The sequence below is a fragment of the Urocitellus parryii genome, chromosome 1 (assembly GCF_045843805.1).
Source record: "Urocitellus parryii isolate mUroPar1 chromosome 1, mUroPar1.hap1, whole genome shotgun sequence".
NCBI lineage: Eukaryota > Metazoa > Chordata > Mammalia > Rodentia > Sciuridae > Urocitellus > Urocitellus parryii.
The window spans coordinates 59,634,140-59,649,898 of record NC_135531.1 but is presented as its reverse complement, the minus strand read 5'-3'; the positions used below and the strand labels follow the sequence as shown (position 1 = coordinate 59,649,898).

General features: G+C 33.5%; 1 protein-coding gene across 5 annotated transcripts in view; it reads left to right on the top strand.

Moving 5' to 3' along the window:
• Tnpo1 (transportin 1) overlaps nucleotides 1-15,759 on the top strand; it is an 84,886-nt gene that overhangs the window by 49,384 nt on the left and 19,743 nt on the right. For all 5 annotated transcript variants that reach the window (XM_026393255.2, XM_077795994.1, XM_026393256.2 and 2 more), the window contains 7 exons: nucleotides 2,341-2,422; nucleotides 6,830-6,952; nucleotides 8,691-8,809; nucleotides 10,114-10,174; nucleotides 10,912-11,080; nucleotides 14,262-14,414; nucleotides 15,135-15,360. In XM_026393255.2, the coding sequence (XP_026249040.1) occupies nucleotides 2,341-2,422; nucleotides 6,830-6,952; nucleotides 8,691-8,809; nucleotides 10,114-10,174; nucleotides 10,912-11,080; nucleotides 14,262-14,414; nucleotides 15,135-15,360 (933 nt within the window). The remainder of the gene's footprint in view (nucleotides 1-2,340; nucleotides 2,423-6,829; nucleotides 6,953-8,690; nucleotides 8,810-10,113; nucleotides 10,175-10,911; nucleotides 11,081-14,261; nucleotides 14,415-15,134; nucleotides 15,361-15,759) is intronic.

Genomic DNA, 15,759 nt, shown 5'->3' with positions numbered 1-15,759 from the left:
AGGCCAAACAGTATTTGATCTAAAATATGCAGAAACTGCAAGATGAAAATAACTGAAACATTCTCCACTTTGCAGAATTTACTCTGAGCTTATTAAATGCTTCAGCTGCTTCTAAGAGATTTTTTTCCAATATAAAAATACTATGGTCTATAGGAAAAGGATTATATTGGGAAAATTTTTATTCTTTAGGAAATAATGCCATTTACATGTTATCAGACAGATCTCATTAAGACATTGACTAATATATGAATACATACCAGGAACATTTTTTTTCTTTTTATTGTTCCATAATCATCAGATTATCAATATGAAGAAGTTTTTGTTTTAAGAGTTTACAACCAGGATAGTAAGGATCCTTTTCCATGTAAACCCTAGAACTAACAGATTTTACAAAAACTTGAAATATATATTGGAATTGTGTTGCATTTATAGATCAATTTGGGGAAAATAGGCGTCTACAATAAAAGTTTTTATACTTTTAGCAGTCTTTCACATTAAATGTATTCCTAGGCTCTTGATTTTCTTCAATAGTATTATAAGTGGTAATTTTCCTAAGTTAAATTTTCTAATTTTTTCCTTTATTGGCAATGTTCACAACTAACATGTGTATTAAGCAAGCTATTTCAACAAAAGATCATGAGGCAAAAGGAGTTTATTTGTCTGACTGTGAACTTACAAATGTAAATCCTGGGCTGGGATTATAGCTCAATGGTAGAATGCTTGCCTCGCATGTGTGAGGCCCTGGGTTCGATCCCCAGCACCACATAAAAAAGATATTGTGTCCATCTACAACTTAAAAAATACTTTTAAAAAATGTACATCCTGCTATTGATTTTCTAAAAACTATTTTGGAAACAGTAGTAATAGTTGCCTTTGAAGAATAGAGTAATTTTGCCAGTATGTGCACGCACACAAACACTTTTAAGTTCAGTTTAAAAACCCTTTAAAAAGTCACTTTTCTTATTATTTTTTCCCATTTACTTACTGTGCCAATGACTTAACATACATTTGCTTGTTGAATTTAGTCCCCACAATAAATGGATAAATATGATATTTTATAGATGAGACTTTAAATCATAACTGCTTACCTTGTGCCACACACTTAATATGACTCAGATCTCCTTATAACCCAATACCTTAAATGTTTGATGTTCTTGCCATTACTGCTGAGTCAAAATCCAATGATTTTTGGCACAGCAATTAAGACAAAGAAAGGTCCTTGTAGGCTTTATATTTTAAAAAGTAGGCAAACAGGACAGACAATAAGTAATATAATTTCAGGTAGTGATGTATATAATGGAAAAAAATGAGAGTAGAGGTAAACAGCGATTCACAGAAATATTTTATCTAGGAGGTTCCCTGTAATGGTAACATTTGTGCAGAGACTGAACAAAATAAAGATTCTTTGGAAGATCAAAGGGAAGAACATTTTAGAGACAGCAAGTGAAAGGGCCCTGGAATTAGGATTAAGCCTTTTAGAATAGTAAAAGAAAAAACTTCACTGTAGTACCATAGAAACCAAAGATAGAGGCTGGGGAGAAGGAGCCTTATTGTAAAGGTTAACTAGCTAGTTCTTACCCATGGAGTGAAATTTCAGCCCATAGCCTATACGCCAAGAATGGTTTTAAAAGACTATATTTGAGGACAAAATGAAGGCATAGTAAAAAGTATATGTGGTCATGAAGCTTAAAATATTACATTAGCCTTTTGTAGGAAAAATAGATTAGGTTTTATTGTAGCAATCTGAAGAAGTTTTTTTTTTGTTTTTTTTTTTTTTTTTTTTTTTTTAATGTGTGTCAGGCAGGTTATAATAGGGCTCGACACATTAGGATTTAGGAAACCAACTAGGACCTATGTAATAACCCTGAGGAGAGATCAAGGTGCGCACTAGGTAAGAAGTAAAGGCAGGGAAAGTGATTGGATTAAGGGTATTTTTGATGATGCTGCTGAAGGATTGAATTGGGTATGCCTTATTCGGTTCTACATTTTTGTTTCAAAAGGAATGCATACATTATTTAATAATCTTTAGCATATAAAATGTTCCCTTCACCTAATGCTCTACTTTTTAATGCTATCCACTATTAAAAATTTGCATGTCCTTGCAGACTTTTTTCATTTGTTTAGAAACGCTAATATTGCTTTGTAACTTTTATTTTCTTCCACTTAATATTGTTCACAATCTTTATTGATACACAGAGATTTGACTCTTTCATTTTAGTGGTTGTCTGTATGGTATGCGTGTACCAAAATATTTTTATGAAAGAATGTTTAATATCTTGCCAGTCTTGTAGACAGAAAAACCACACTGAGCATATGTTAAACTTCAAACTTTGTTTCTAGGTCTCATGCTGTTGCATGTGTCAATCAGTTTATCATTAGTAGGACTCAAGCTCTGATGTTGCACATTGATTCTTTTATTGAGGTAAGATTTGTCACCGCCCCATTTGTTTTCAAGAATGTTAAATAATGCTAGCAGCACGTATTTTTTTTAAATAACTTATAATTGTGAATAGTATTTGACTTATTATTTCTGGTAGTATTAAAATTGGATACAGTATAGACTTTGTAATTTTTATTAGCTGAAAATAAAAATTTTTCTGCTTGTAATACAAACATTTATTATAAGGTGTAAATGTCTGTTTATCTTGATACTTTAAAAGTTTTCCTATCAATATATTGTTCAGATTGTATATGGAAGTTATTCCAGTATTTGAAACATGAAAAACTGTAAGGTTGGATAAAATTGCCCAATAAAGAATCTGGAGGTATGGACTAAAAGGACATAGTAATTACCTTCCATTGAACAGTGGGCAGCATATGATGTGGTCCTAAAACCTCAGTATGTAGTAGGCTATACTATTTAGGTTTGTATGAATGGACTGTGATGCATGCAATGATGGAGTTGCCCAAAGATGCATTTCTCAGGTTGTGCTCCCATAGGTAAGCAGGGATTTCTGATGTTTTTTGTAAAATTAGAGGTGTCAAGGGAAAAAAATGAACTGTTATATCTCAGCAAACAGCTCTAAAGACATTTTTTGATAAAAGCATAGTTTTTTTGGCCATGAACCAGAAACAGTACATTTACTTTTCAAAACGTCTGCTGCTTGAGAACAGTTGAAGATATTAAGGTTCCTTAGGCATCTTCTCTTCTATTTTCATTAAATGAAATTTAATAAAATGGTCCATTTCTTTTTACCTGTTCTTAAAAATCCTTTAGAGATCATGCTGCTGATAATCATGATCATGCTGTTGAAATCCTAGGAGGAAGGGAATCATGGGGGTATTTTTTTCTTTGCTTAATTTTTAAATGGATTGGCTCCTCTGAGGATTTTTTTGTAGTTATTTTTGATACAGGGAATTGAACCCAGGGTGCTTTACCACTAAGCTGCATCCCCAGTTCCTTTTATTCTTTGAGATAGGATCTTGCTAAATTGCTGAGGCTGGCCTCAAATTTGATCCTCCTGCTTTAGCTTCCAGAGTCAGTGGGATTACAGGTGTGTGCTACCACATCTGACTTGATTTTGGGGTTTGTTGTTGTTTTGGTTTGGTTTGAGGTTTTTGATATTGTGTCTCACTGTGTTGCCCTCAAATCCTTGGGCTCAATTAATCTTTCTGCCTTTGTCTCCCAAGTAGTTGGGATTACAGGTATATACCATCATCCCTGGCTCTTTCTGAGCCCCCTGCCCCTAGTATGCCTGCAAGGTGTTTTTAGTATACTTTTGAGTGGAGATAATACAATGTACTGGGTAGTGTTAGAAAATCTTAGATAAGGGGCTGCAGTTGTATCTCAGTGGTAGAGCGCTTGCCTAGCATGTGTGAGACACTGCGTTTGATCCTCAGCATCAGATAAAAATAAATAAAATAAACTGGGCGTAGTGTTGTGCACCTGTAATCCCAGCAGCTGGGGAGGCTGAGGCAGGAGGATGAGAGTTCAAAGCCAGCCTCAGCAAAAGCAAGGCGCTACAACTCAGTGAGACTTGTCTCTAAATCAAATACAAAATAGGGCTGGGGATGTGGCTCAGTGGTTGAGTGCCCCTGAGTTCAATCCCTGGTACCCCCAAAATAACATTTTTTTTTTAATTTTTTAAAGTCTTGGACAAGACTGCCTATCCTCAGCTTTGTAGTTATGTGACCTTGGGTATTTTATTTAATTTATTTAATGTTTTTCTATTTTATCATCTATAAAGGGACTGACATTGACTTCCCTTATTGTGTTTATTATAAAGCTAGTTGCTATAAATAAAATATAACAGGGCTCACCACAAAACAAGCTTCTTGTGTTAGCTGTTATATTTAGAGGTAATAGAGGTTTCTCTTGTAATCATAGTAGCATTCTTTCACAGCTTAATAAAAGAAACAGTTATAGATATACCAGTATCTTATAAGGAAATATAATTTAGAATAAAAGAAACTCTCTTCTGGAGATAAAAATCCTCAGTGAGTGGGTCAAGAACATCTCCTTGGGCTTGGGTTGTGGCTCAGTGGTAGAGTGCTCGCCTAGCATGCACGAGTACTGGGTTTGATCCTCAGCACCACATAAATGTAAAATAAAGATACTGTGTCCACCTAAAACTTAAAAATAAATAAATATTTTTTTAAAAATCTCCTGGCATTTTATAATGTTTTACATTACTGATAAGTACCATAGTAAAGCATCTTTGCTAATCCTACATGATAATAGACCTATAAGGAAATAACTGGCACATAGTGGACCTTCAGTAATAATTTGCTAAATGGATTAATAGACTAATCATTTTCTTTAATTGTGAATGTTTTCTTCAGGGGCTGATGTTATGTCTGCTAAGTTTCACAGAATGTTAATGAGAAGTCTATTTGTTACCAGTACATATACCTTGGCAAACCTGGGTATTCATTCAGTGATAGTAGTAATGAAGATAATGGGTACATGGTGATTAATTGAACACATGACACTGTCACCCTCTAGCCCAGTTATTATTCTCTAAGAGGTAAAAAATGAATTAAATGGTTTTAGTAAAATTTAACGAAGGGTACATGTGTAATATATAAGTAACACCTTCTGGGAAGAGCTTTCTTCTTTGGCCCTATAAAATATCTGTGATTAAAAGAAACCTACTGAATTGGATGTCAGAAATAGGAGCAGGACTTGGAAAAATTGAAGTTTAAAAATTGCTACTTTAACAGTACTTCACCTAGTGTCACATTTAATCATTGCACTTCTCTTTGGTCTTTTTTGTAATGAAGTTTCAGGTTCCAGGGAGAGAGTAGGAAAAGGAAAGGGGAAATAATAGGAGGTAATACTGGCCAAATTACACTGTTAAATTGTGTGCATATATAAATATATATAGCAACAAATCCCAACATTGTGTACATCTATAATGCACCAATAAAACCTGGAAAAAACAATTCATTTTTTTAGAGAGACTGATTTTCTGAAGAAAAAAAAAAAAAACATTGGGACATATTGGATTTTGTGTATTTTTTTTTAATGATTTTTTTTTTTTACTACTTTCAGTGTGTGTAGATTCTTGAGTGACTTAAGGAAAGCTTCATTGTTTTTTTTCACATCCTCATTTGCAACCTCTGCAAGAAAGAACTTCTTTCAATGAAAGTTTGTTAATAGTGAAGTTAGAGTGAACTTAAGAATCCAAACAAACCAAATTCAGATTCCTCACTGGCTAGGCCTACCATTACTGAGGAATTACTGGATGTCTGCATTTCCTCCAGAGGTTTGTGACTTCTGTAGAGAAGAAAACTGACTGTAGGATTTTCAGGTAGCAAAGTTTTGACCATGTGGTATTTAACTGTAATGTGAACTATTTTAAATTGTCAGGAAATATTTTTGTCCCCACTGAGTGTAATCCTGAAGAACTTTTATCTCCAGATAAAAGATAAATACAGAAAGCATTTAATTTCTTCTAAATTATATTTCCTTACAGATGCTTGCATGTCTATCATTGTTCTCCTCCCTATCCTTTGTTGATTTCTAGTTCCTTATCTGTAAAATTCAATGTTGATAACATGTTGGGAAACCATATAGTTTAGCACGTACACCCCTCATGGCCTAAACCAATCAGTTCAAATGAATCCCCCTATTTTACTAACCAGTCACCCCTACCCAACTTGTTCCCGCCATTGAATGTGCTAATCAATGTTAAAGAGTTATTGTTTGATTTTTCCTGCAGTATGGAATGATTTGCTGTGTGATGTTGTGATGCATATAGTATAGTATCCCCCCCAAAACCTATAAAACCTCACTGAACAAAGTCCCAGGACTCACTCCCTGGGACCGCTGCGTCGGGAACAGTTGTGAGTCCAGGCTCAAGCTTGCAATAAAGATTCTTGTGTGATTGCAAAAAAAAAAAAAAAAAAAAAAAAGATTAAATGAAATAATCTATTTTCCATTCATACATTCTTTTTTAGCTCATAGAGGAACTTGTGAAGAATAGCTTTAAGATTGATTGCTGTAATTGCTATTATAATTCTTTTCCTATAGTTGACTTTGTGAGCAGCAGCAATGTAGGGTTAGGTTGTTAACCTCTGTTTCCGGGTGCCCTGTCTTCTAATGAAACCGTTTTGTTCTTATAAACAAAAATTAACTCAAAACACAACTGATTATACTGTAAGAGAATGGCTTTTCATCTGTTTTCAAAAATCTTTGGCAGTTGTTATACATTTAATTGTCCTTTTTTTTTTAAGCCATTTAATTAAATCTTTTTTTTTTTGGTATTATATCTTAAGTTTTCTTTAAAGATCACTAGCTTACAGATTTCTTTTTATTATACATAAACATTTCTAATATGTTGGAGTTTTTTAACTAGAAAAAAATATTGTGTTTCTCATGCAATAGAATCTCTTTGCTTTGGCTGGTGATGAGGAACCAGAGGTACGAAAAAATGTGTGCCGGGCTCTTGTCATGTTGCTTGAAGTTCGAATGGATCGCCTGCTTCCTCACATGCATAATATAGTTGAGGTAACACCGATAGTTTAAAGACTTTCTTCATTGTTCCCTCAAGAAAAATATTGGACACAAAATACATAATGTGAAACTGGTTTTCTAATTTATATAACACATGGGGGATTATAAAATGAATTATGATTATCTTAAAATTAGTTATCTTTATGGTGATTCTTATTTCATAAGACTTAAGATACTATGGGAGGAAGTTATTTAAAGAATTAGAGAGCTTTTAATTGTAATAACCAGGAAATATTTACATTGAGTTTATAAAATGAGGGTCAGACTAAATAAGCAATAAAACTTTGGGAGATAAGTACCATATTATTGGGTTGTTGAAGTTGAAAATTTAAAAAGTTCCTTCCTATACATTACTGGTAAAATTTATCTGATTGACTGTAAGTCATGAAAATGATATTGACCATTTTAGTTTCTACAGATCATTTAGATTTTTTTTTTTTTTTTTATCTTGAGAAGGAAGTTTTATCCCTCAAGAAAAATATCACTGGTAATCAGAAAAATTAAAATAGCAATGAAATCTTTTTCACACATAAGTTAATACAAGGTAAAAATAAATAATAAATACCATAGCTGTTGATGATATGGATATCTTGTGGAGTATAAATTGCTGTAGTCTTTTACATTATCATTTGGCATCTATCTTATGTGCATATATTTTCACTCAATAATTCCACTTCTACAGAGTTCTGACATGTTCCAAATATACATGCCCAAAAATATTATTGCTTTCTTTTGTAATTAAAGAAAGTTTACCAATAAAAATATGAGAATTAATTATTTTGATATGATATGACTGCAGTGCAGTGATTTTAAATCATAAAACCATTTCTAAATACCAATTTGGATAGAGGTTCCAGCTATACTATTACCTGATAAATAAAAATATATATATAGTAAATTTATATCTGAAAAGTAAGTATCTACATATAGTTAATCAGATCATTTAGATTTTTAAAGGCACTCTCAGTCTCCATGTAATTGAAAGAAAATTGTTAGGAAATTTTAAGTATATCAATCACAGTTTAACCATCATGAAAGGAAGGGATTTTTCAATAACAAAATAGACAACAAATTATTGTTTAGGCAGTACTCAGTACTGCTGAATGTATTTTGTACAAGGAATATGTATGTAGAGCCTCCCTTTCACTTTAAAAGTTCCTTATTATGTGGAGAGGGAGGATCCTTAAGAAACATTAGAAGAAGGCTTATCATCCATGGTGTACAGCAACTTCCGTTCTCAAACATTAGGAAAATTAGTTCTAGAAATGATATGTTTCAGCATAATTAGGATAAATGATGTTTTCTCTGATGAAACTCTCTTGTGAAGAGCCAGGTGGGGCTGGTTAAAAGATTAGTGAGAGTTTGGCATTAATCAGAAAGTTAAGAAATTTTATCACTTGCTTAGGTAACAGCTGGGGAGCCAAATTTATAATGTTACAGTTCTTTATTTAGCAATGCTCAGCATAGGAGTAGGACATGATATGGCATAATGTGACAACTGTTGTTGCCTTGTTTTGTCATGTGAGGCATTTGAGTCCAGAAGAAGATCATGTATGTAGTAGGAATTCATCAGTTGACTCCCCAATTCCGTCCGTCTCCAGGTGCATTGGGAAATCATGAATGAATTTCGTTTGATATGTTTGAATTTAGTTTGGTATGGTACAAGCCTGAGTTTACGTTAATTATTAATTGCATTATTTAAACTGATTAATATTAAGGATTCTTTCTACAGTACATGCTACAGAGGACTCAAGACCAAGATGAAAATGTGGCTTTAGAAGCCTGTGAATTTTGGTTAACTTTGGCTGAGCAGCCAATATGCAAAGATGTACTCGTAAGGCATCTTCCTAAGTAAGTGTTCCTACTTGTAAATCATGCTTTGTTCTTAAATTTAATTTCTTAACAGTGATTCTTCCATGTTTATATTTTTATAAAATTCATTTTTTTGCCATCAGGGATTGAGGTTCTAAAGAAGTCAGGCTTGATTTTACTGTTGTTGAAAGTATAAAGAGTTTCAAGAATTGATTACCTTTTTAAAATTCCATGATTAATAAATTAGAATATTTTAATTCATAATTAATCTTGGACCATTTATGACATAATTCTCTCTCTTTTTTTTGTCCTGGGGATTGATCTCTGGCACTAAACACTGAGTCACATCCCCAGCCCTATTTTGTATTTGATTTAAGACAGGGTCTCATTGAGTTGCTTAGCACCTCACTTTTGCTGAGGCTGGCTTTGAACTTGCGGTCCTTCTTCCCCAGCCTGCCAAGTGCTGAGATTACAGGCATACGACACTGTGCCTGGCATAGTTCTCTCTTAAATAATATTTCTACTTTGACCATGGATCCCAAGATGGAATTTTTTCCTAAAGATGATTTCCACCAGTTGAGATGCTGCAAAATTTTATTGTTATCTATTTTTAACCCAAAATAGTGACTTTTAAAAGTAATGTTTACTTTTTTGAAAACAAAGTATTACAGGCTCATGGAAGAAAATTGAATTGCAGAAGTCATCACTATATTTTTGATATGTTGGTTTTTAATGTTATTTTTCTGTACAATCATCTTATACCAAATACCATATATTTAGAGCATTTGGGGAAGAATTAGATGTGATAATGTATAATGTGCTTAAAATTGCTTCTCACATATAATTAGTGCTTTAGAATATGATCAGTTTTAAGGTTTGCTCTTCAGTTTTTGTGTGTTGTGCAATTTCCTCTATAACATTAGTTTTAAACACTTAAATGACTGTACTGTTTTATATCATAGTGTGCACTGTTATATCTGTGCATACTATGTGCACATTTTTCTCATTGAGTATTTATTAGCTTTTTTTTCCAGTCATAAATAATCCTGGAAGAATAATCTTTCTTTGTCATAAGTGATTATTTCTTTACATTGGAATTCCTGGGAGTGATTTTTAACCAATATGAATGAGCATTTTAAAGTTACTTATAAATATTACAAATTATTCTCTAGGCAATTTATACCTGGTTTAGTGTTTGTGGAGTTTTCAGGTGATTATAGTACCTGGATGCTCAAAGATAATATTACCAGTGATTGTCTCATTGCTTTTATTAGTGTACATAAGGTTAACACTTCTTGTTTATTCTATTAAATTGTTTTGTTTCATGAATTAATTTCTTATAGATTGATTCCTGTATTAGTGAATGGCATGAAGTACTCAGATCTAGATATTATCCTGCTTAAGGTAAGGAAACTTCTGATGAATAGGGAAGATGACTTTTATATTGACCTGGTAGATTTTTAATTTGACCAATAAAACATTAATTTAGAATAAGCCCTATGTAAATAGGCTGCCCGTTGCATATAATAGGCTACAAAAGTCCAAAGACAGAACAATGAATTTAAATGGTTATAAATTCTAGCTTAATTGATATTAGTTACAGTAGGATTATCATTAGTTTGTCTTTGATTTAGACTACTTAGAGTTTATATTTAAATTATTCTTACATATGCTGCTCTGAATTTTATTCTGTTAGATTATACCACCTCATGGAAGGCAATATATAGTGCAGCTAAAGGGCTTGATAGCCTAATAGGTATTGTATGTTGGCCTTTGCTCCCTTTCACAAGGAACTATTTTCTGGATAGGGAAGTAGTTGTTGACAAGGAGGTATGCTTCAAAATCCTGTGCATTCTAGGCACTGTGACACACTGCTTATGATTAGCCATTCAAGGTTCACAAGTTCAAGGCTAACCTAAACAACTTAGTGAGACCCAGTCTCAAAAATTTGGGAGTACAGATGTGACTCAGTAGTAAAGTACTTGCTGAACATGTGTGAGACTCTGGGGTTTGGTCCCCTGTACCACAGAAAACAGTCCTTCATATGACCCCATCCCTGGATATTCTGATTTTTTTTTTTTTTTACTTGTGTACATATTACTAGCTTAATGAATATCATGAAAAATTTCACTTTGAAAAAGGGTGATGTGGAAGAAGATGAAACAATTCCTGATAGTGAGCAGGATATAAGACCACGTTTTCATCGATCAAGGACCGTGGCTCAGCAGCATGATGAAGATGGAATTGAAGAGGAAGATGATGATGATGATGAAATTGATGATGATGATACAATTTCTGACTGGAATCTAAGTAAGTTGGAGAAGGAAAAATACAGTTGCCCACTTGGATAACAATTTTAATGAGCTTTAATTCCCCCATTGAAGTCATAATTTAGTGGATTTTAGTATATTCACACAATTATCAGCCATCACCATCATCAGTTTTAGGACACTTTACATCATCCAAGGAAGAGACCTCATCCTCATTATTGGTCATTCGCCATTTTCCCCTAACCCTAGGCAATTACCAGTTTATGTTCTTTCTCTATGAAATCTGTCTCTTAGGGCATTTCGTGTAAATGGAATGGTCCTTTCTATTTTCATTTTCTTCCACTTAGCATAATGGTTTCAAGGTTTATCTATGTCATAGCATATATCAATACTTAATTCCTTTATACCACTTTATTTTTCTATTCTTCATCTGATAGACATTTGTATTTCCCTTTTGGCTATTGTGAATATTGATTCCATGAACATTCATGTACAAGTTTTTATGCTAACATACATTTTCATTTCTCTTAAATATATGCCCAGGAGTGAGCTTGATGATGGATCATGTGGTTTCTGTTTGTTTAACCTTTTAAGGAACTATCAGGATGTTTTCCAAAAGAGGCAGCACCATTTTATTTTCTCATCACCAATGTCTGTGGGTTTCCGTTTCTCTTATTATTATATCTGTTTTTTTTTTTAAATGTGAAGGGGTATCATCGTGCTTTTGGTCTGCATTTTACTTAGTCTCTGCTCTTGTATTTAATTATCAGACTTCTTACTAAAACTGTTTCTCAAAAGACTAAATATTTTGAAATAATAAAATAGGAATGTTGCCATAGCTTTTCATAAGTTTTTTTTAATGCGTGATAATTTGCATGCTATCATATTCCTTTGAAATATTCAAAACTTGGGAATCTGTTGATTTTCAACCTTACCTTCAAGTTCACATAGCCTGTGCAGCTGGCATTCTGACCCACATTAATTGGGATGGGGCCAATACACCTTTGTTTTATTTTTGGTTACTTGCTGATTTTTTTAAACTACTGCTCTATTTCAGCATTTCTCAACCTCAGCACTATTGGCATTTGGGGCCACATAATTAATTCTTGTGGGGGCTGGAGATGTGGCTCAGCGGTAGCGCGCTCGCCCGGCGTGCGTGCGGCCCGGGTTCGATCCTCAGCACCACATACCAACAGAGATGTTGTGTCCGCCGAGAACTAAAAAATAAATATTAAAAATTCTCTCTCTCTCTCTCTCTCTCTCTCTCTCTCTCTCTCTCTTAAAAAAAAAAAATTAATTCTTGTGGAGGCTATTCTGTACATTATAGAATGTTTAGCAGCATCCCTAACTTCTGTCCAAAGATGCCAGCAGTGTACACACCATTGTGACAACCAACAATGCCTCCAAACATTGCCAGAAGTCACCTGGGAGATAAAATCACCCCCAGAAAGAACCCACCCCCTTTTGTTAGTGTTGGAATTTCAAAAAATTTTGAGAAAATGGTTAGGGGTTTGTATTATCAGCTCAGAGTATGTGATTTGATTAGATGATGGTAATTCTTGCCCTGTTACCTAGTTTCCTGTAACATTAGAGTGCCTAATGTACAGGCACTAGGCCAAGAACTTTGCAGTTAAAGGTAGATAAGGAAACTGCAGAAAGACAAAACTGTTGCAAGATTAACGTAGGTACTACTGATAGCACATCCAGTATTAGAACCCAAGTCTCAGCACTTAACAAGATAATCCAAGGTCTTCACTACTGTCACAAATTAACTGTTTGCATATCCCTGCTTTCAAGTTGAAGGGGCAGAAAAGATCAAGAGAATATACTTATATCTACTAAAGTAGTACTGTGTGTGAAGCAGGGGAGGAGAGACACTTCCTCTTCACATCCTTTTACTCATCTTTATATCCTTCCAGAAGCTGCTTTTTTTTTTTTTTTTTTACATATGGTAAAACATATTAAAGTTGAAGTCAAATTTTCAAAAACAAAATTAGATTATATGCAATTTGCTGCTCTGCCTTTCTATGAAGCCTATACCTCATTTTATATCAGTCGTCTGTTGCATGTCACTGTACTGTTCAATTCTATGGATCCAGCGTGCATATAGTGTAACTAAGATTCTTTTTGATGGTTAAGGTGTTACTTGACTGACATAACAGCGTTTTTTTGCTTTTTGAGCGTATATTTATTTAGCCATGCTACAAGTATTAGGTGACACACATGTTTTCATCATTTAAGCCAAACTCCAATGAAATGTGGGGGAAAGAAAATCCCACAGTAACCCAAGACAGTCACAATCGCTCAGGACTTGTGAGAAGCAATTCTCACCATAACTGTGAATTTCAAGATGCATCCTCTGTGATTCCATTTCTTTCTTTCCTACTCTAGAAAAGATGCCAGAAAAGAATTTTTTTGTTTTATTTTGTTTTTTAAGGGATAATCTATTACAATTATATTGAAAGCAAATAATTCTCAGACTTCAGTGCTTCCATATAGAATGGCAACCAAGCATTTCCTTATATTTCCCCTTCCACCCATAACTTTGTCTGATGGGATGGCATTAGAATCAGGATTTTTTTTTTTTTAAGAATTGTATCATTTCTAATAGTTTGTAATTAGTTATTTGCTATTATTCTTATTTCACATTGGAAAAATTATTGTGCTTTATATTGTCATTGGTTCTTACCTAAGTTGTTGGGTTAATAAAATTCAAGTTATTTTATAGTTAATCCTTTGTAAAGAATATTTTCTAACATTTTATGCTTCATTTGGTGGTGACTTTTGTTCCAATTTATGGGCCTAACTTCCAGCCAAATGATTATATACTTGATTCTAAATGGTCTACCACTAGAAATGTTAAATGGAATTAATAAATTAGTATATTATTTTTCCTCAGGATTTTAACAGTAGGTATCCTATTTTGGAAGTATTGAATGGAGTGGAACAGTATTCATTTTAATTTTTCTATGTAGTCAGTAGAATTCTAGTCTGACCTCCATGTACAGAATTAAATGTCTGCATAATTATTTTGCTAATTCTTTGTCATAAAAGCATATTCTCTTTAATAGATTCTTTTCATGTGACTACCCTCTATTTAATTGAATTCTTAACTCTAAAGGTATGACTAAAACATTATACATATAGTATTTATGTTTAAATACGTAATTAAGTGATAATAGAGATTAATATAATTATTTTTTAATTAAATATTTTCTTAGGAAAATGTTCTGCTGCTGCCTTAGATGTTCTTGCAAATGTATATCGTGATGAGCTATTGCCACATATTTTGCCCCTTTTGAAAGAATTGCTTTTTCATCATGAATGGGTTATTAAAGAATCAGGCATCTTGGTTTTAGGAGCAATTGCTGAAGGTAAGTCCATTTTCGATTGTAAAGTCCTCAATACGTGGTATAAGGCTGGGCTACTTTAAGGAATTGTTACTCTGTAAGCAAAGAGGGTTCACTCTGGATTTACATACTGGATTATTCTCTGGTAAAGCCAGTATGGCATAGACAAAACTGTGATCCATATTAAACTAAAAGAAATCATTGAATCCAAAAGCCATCTTGGGATAAGTTTCTATTCTATTTTGAACCATTTTTAAATGATCAAACAGTCTTGGATTTACTTCTTATCCTAGACAGGTCACTTTGCAGATATTTTTGTTATTGTAGAGGGAACAAAAAGGGCTCTGATGTCTGAAGCATTTTTGCTAGAAAAATAGCTTTGTTTTCTAAGAAGTTTGGGAAACCTGAGAAAAACAGGAGTATCATCATTCTGTATAAAGATCTTGTTTTGGTTGTAAACATTCATCTACAAGAAATAAAACATAGGCATTTCTGCAAGCTGTAATTTTTTAGCAGAGGTAAAATGAAGTCCTAATCCTACTAAAAAGAACTTCAGCGGAGCATTTAAGTCTGTTTTCCATTATTTTAAAGTAATGTTGGTATAGATTATTATAATATATTTACAGCAGTGAGAATACACTGAATACTTTTCATGGGTACATGTGTCACTTTTGTATTCAACTAAAAAATTTTAAACCACATTTGGCACCTTTTGAAAGTTTTTTGTTATTTTGTTTTTTCTAGGTTGCATGCAGGGCATGATTCCATACCTGCCTGAGCTTATTCCTCACCTTATTCAGTGCCTCTCTGATAAAAAGGCTCTTGTGCGCTCCATAACATGCTGGACACTTAGCCGCTATGCACACTGGGTAGTTAGCCAGCCACCAGACACGTACCTGAAGCCATTAATGACAGAATTGCTAAAGCGTATCCTGGATAGCAACAAGAGAGTACAAGAAGCTGCCTGCAGGTGGGACAAATTTATAACATAGTCTTCATTATGGAATTGGTAATTAAGTGAGAGACACATTTTCAAACTTGTGATGGAATGTTGACATTAAACCATTAATATTAATGTAATATTTCATAACAGAAAACTCCAGCAATAGAAGTTGTTTCCCTTTTTTTTTTTTTTTTTGATGTTGGGGATTGAACACACACAGGTACTTAACCACTAAGCCATATCACCATCCTTTTTTATATTTTATTTAGAGACAGGGTCTCACTAAGTTTCTGAGGCTGGCTCTGAACTCAAGATTCTCCTGCCTTAGCCTCCAGAGTCACTGGGATTATAGGTGTGTACCAGCAAACTTGGCTCCTCCCTGCTTTTTCTTAGTGAATTTTTTATAGGACTGATATGTATTGTTGG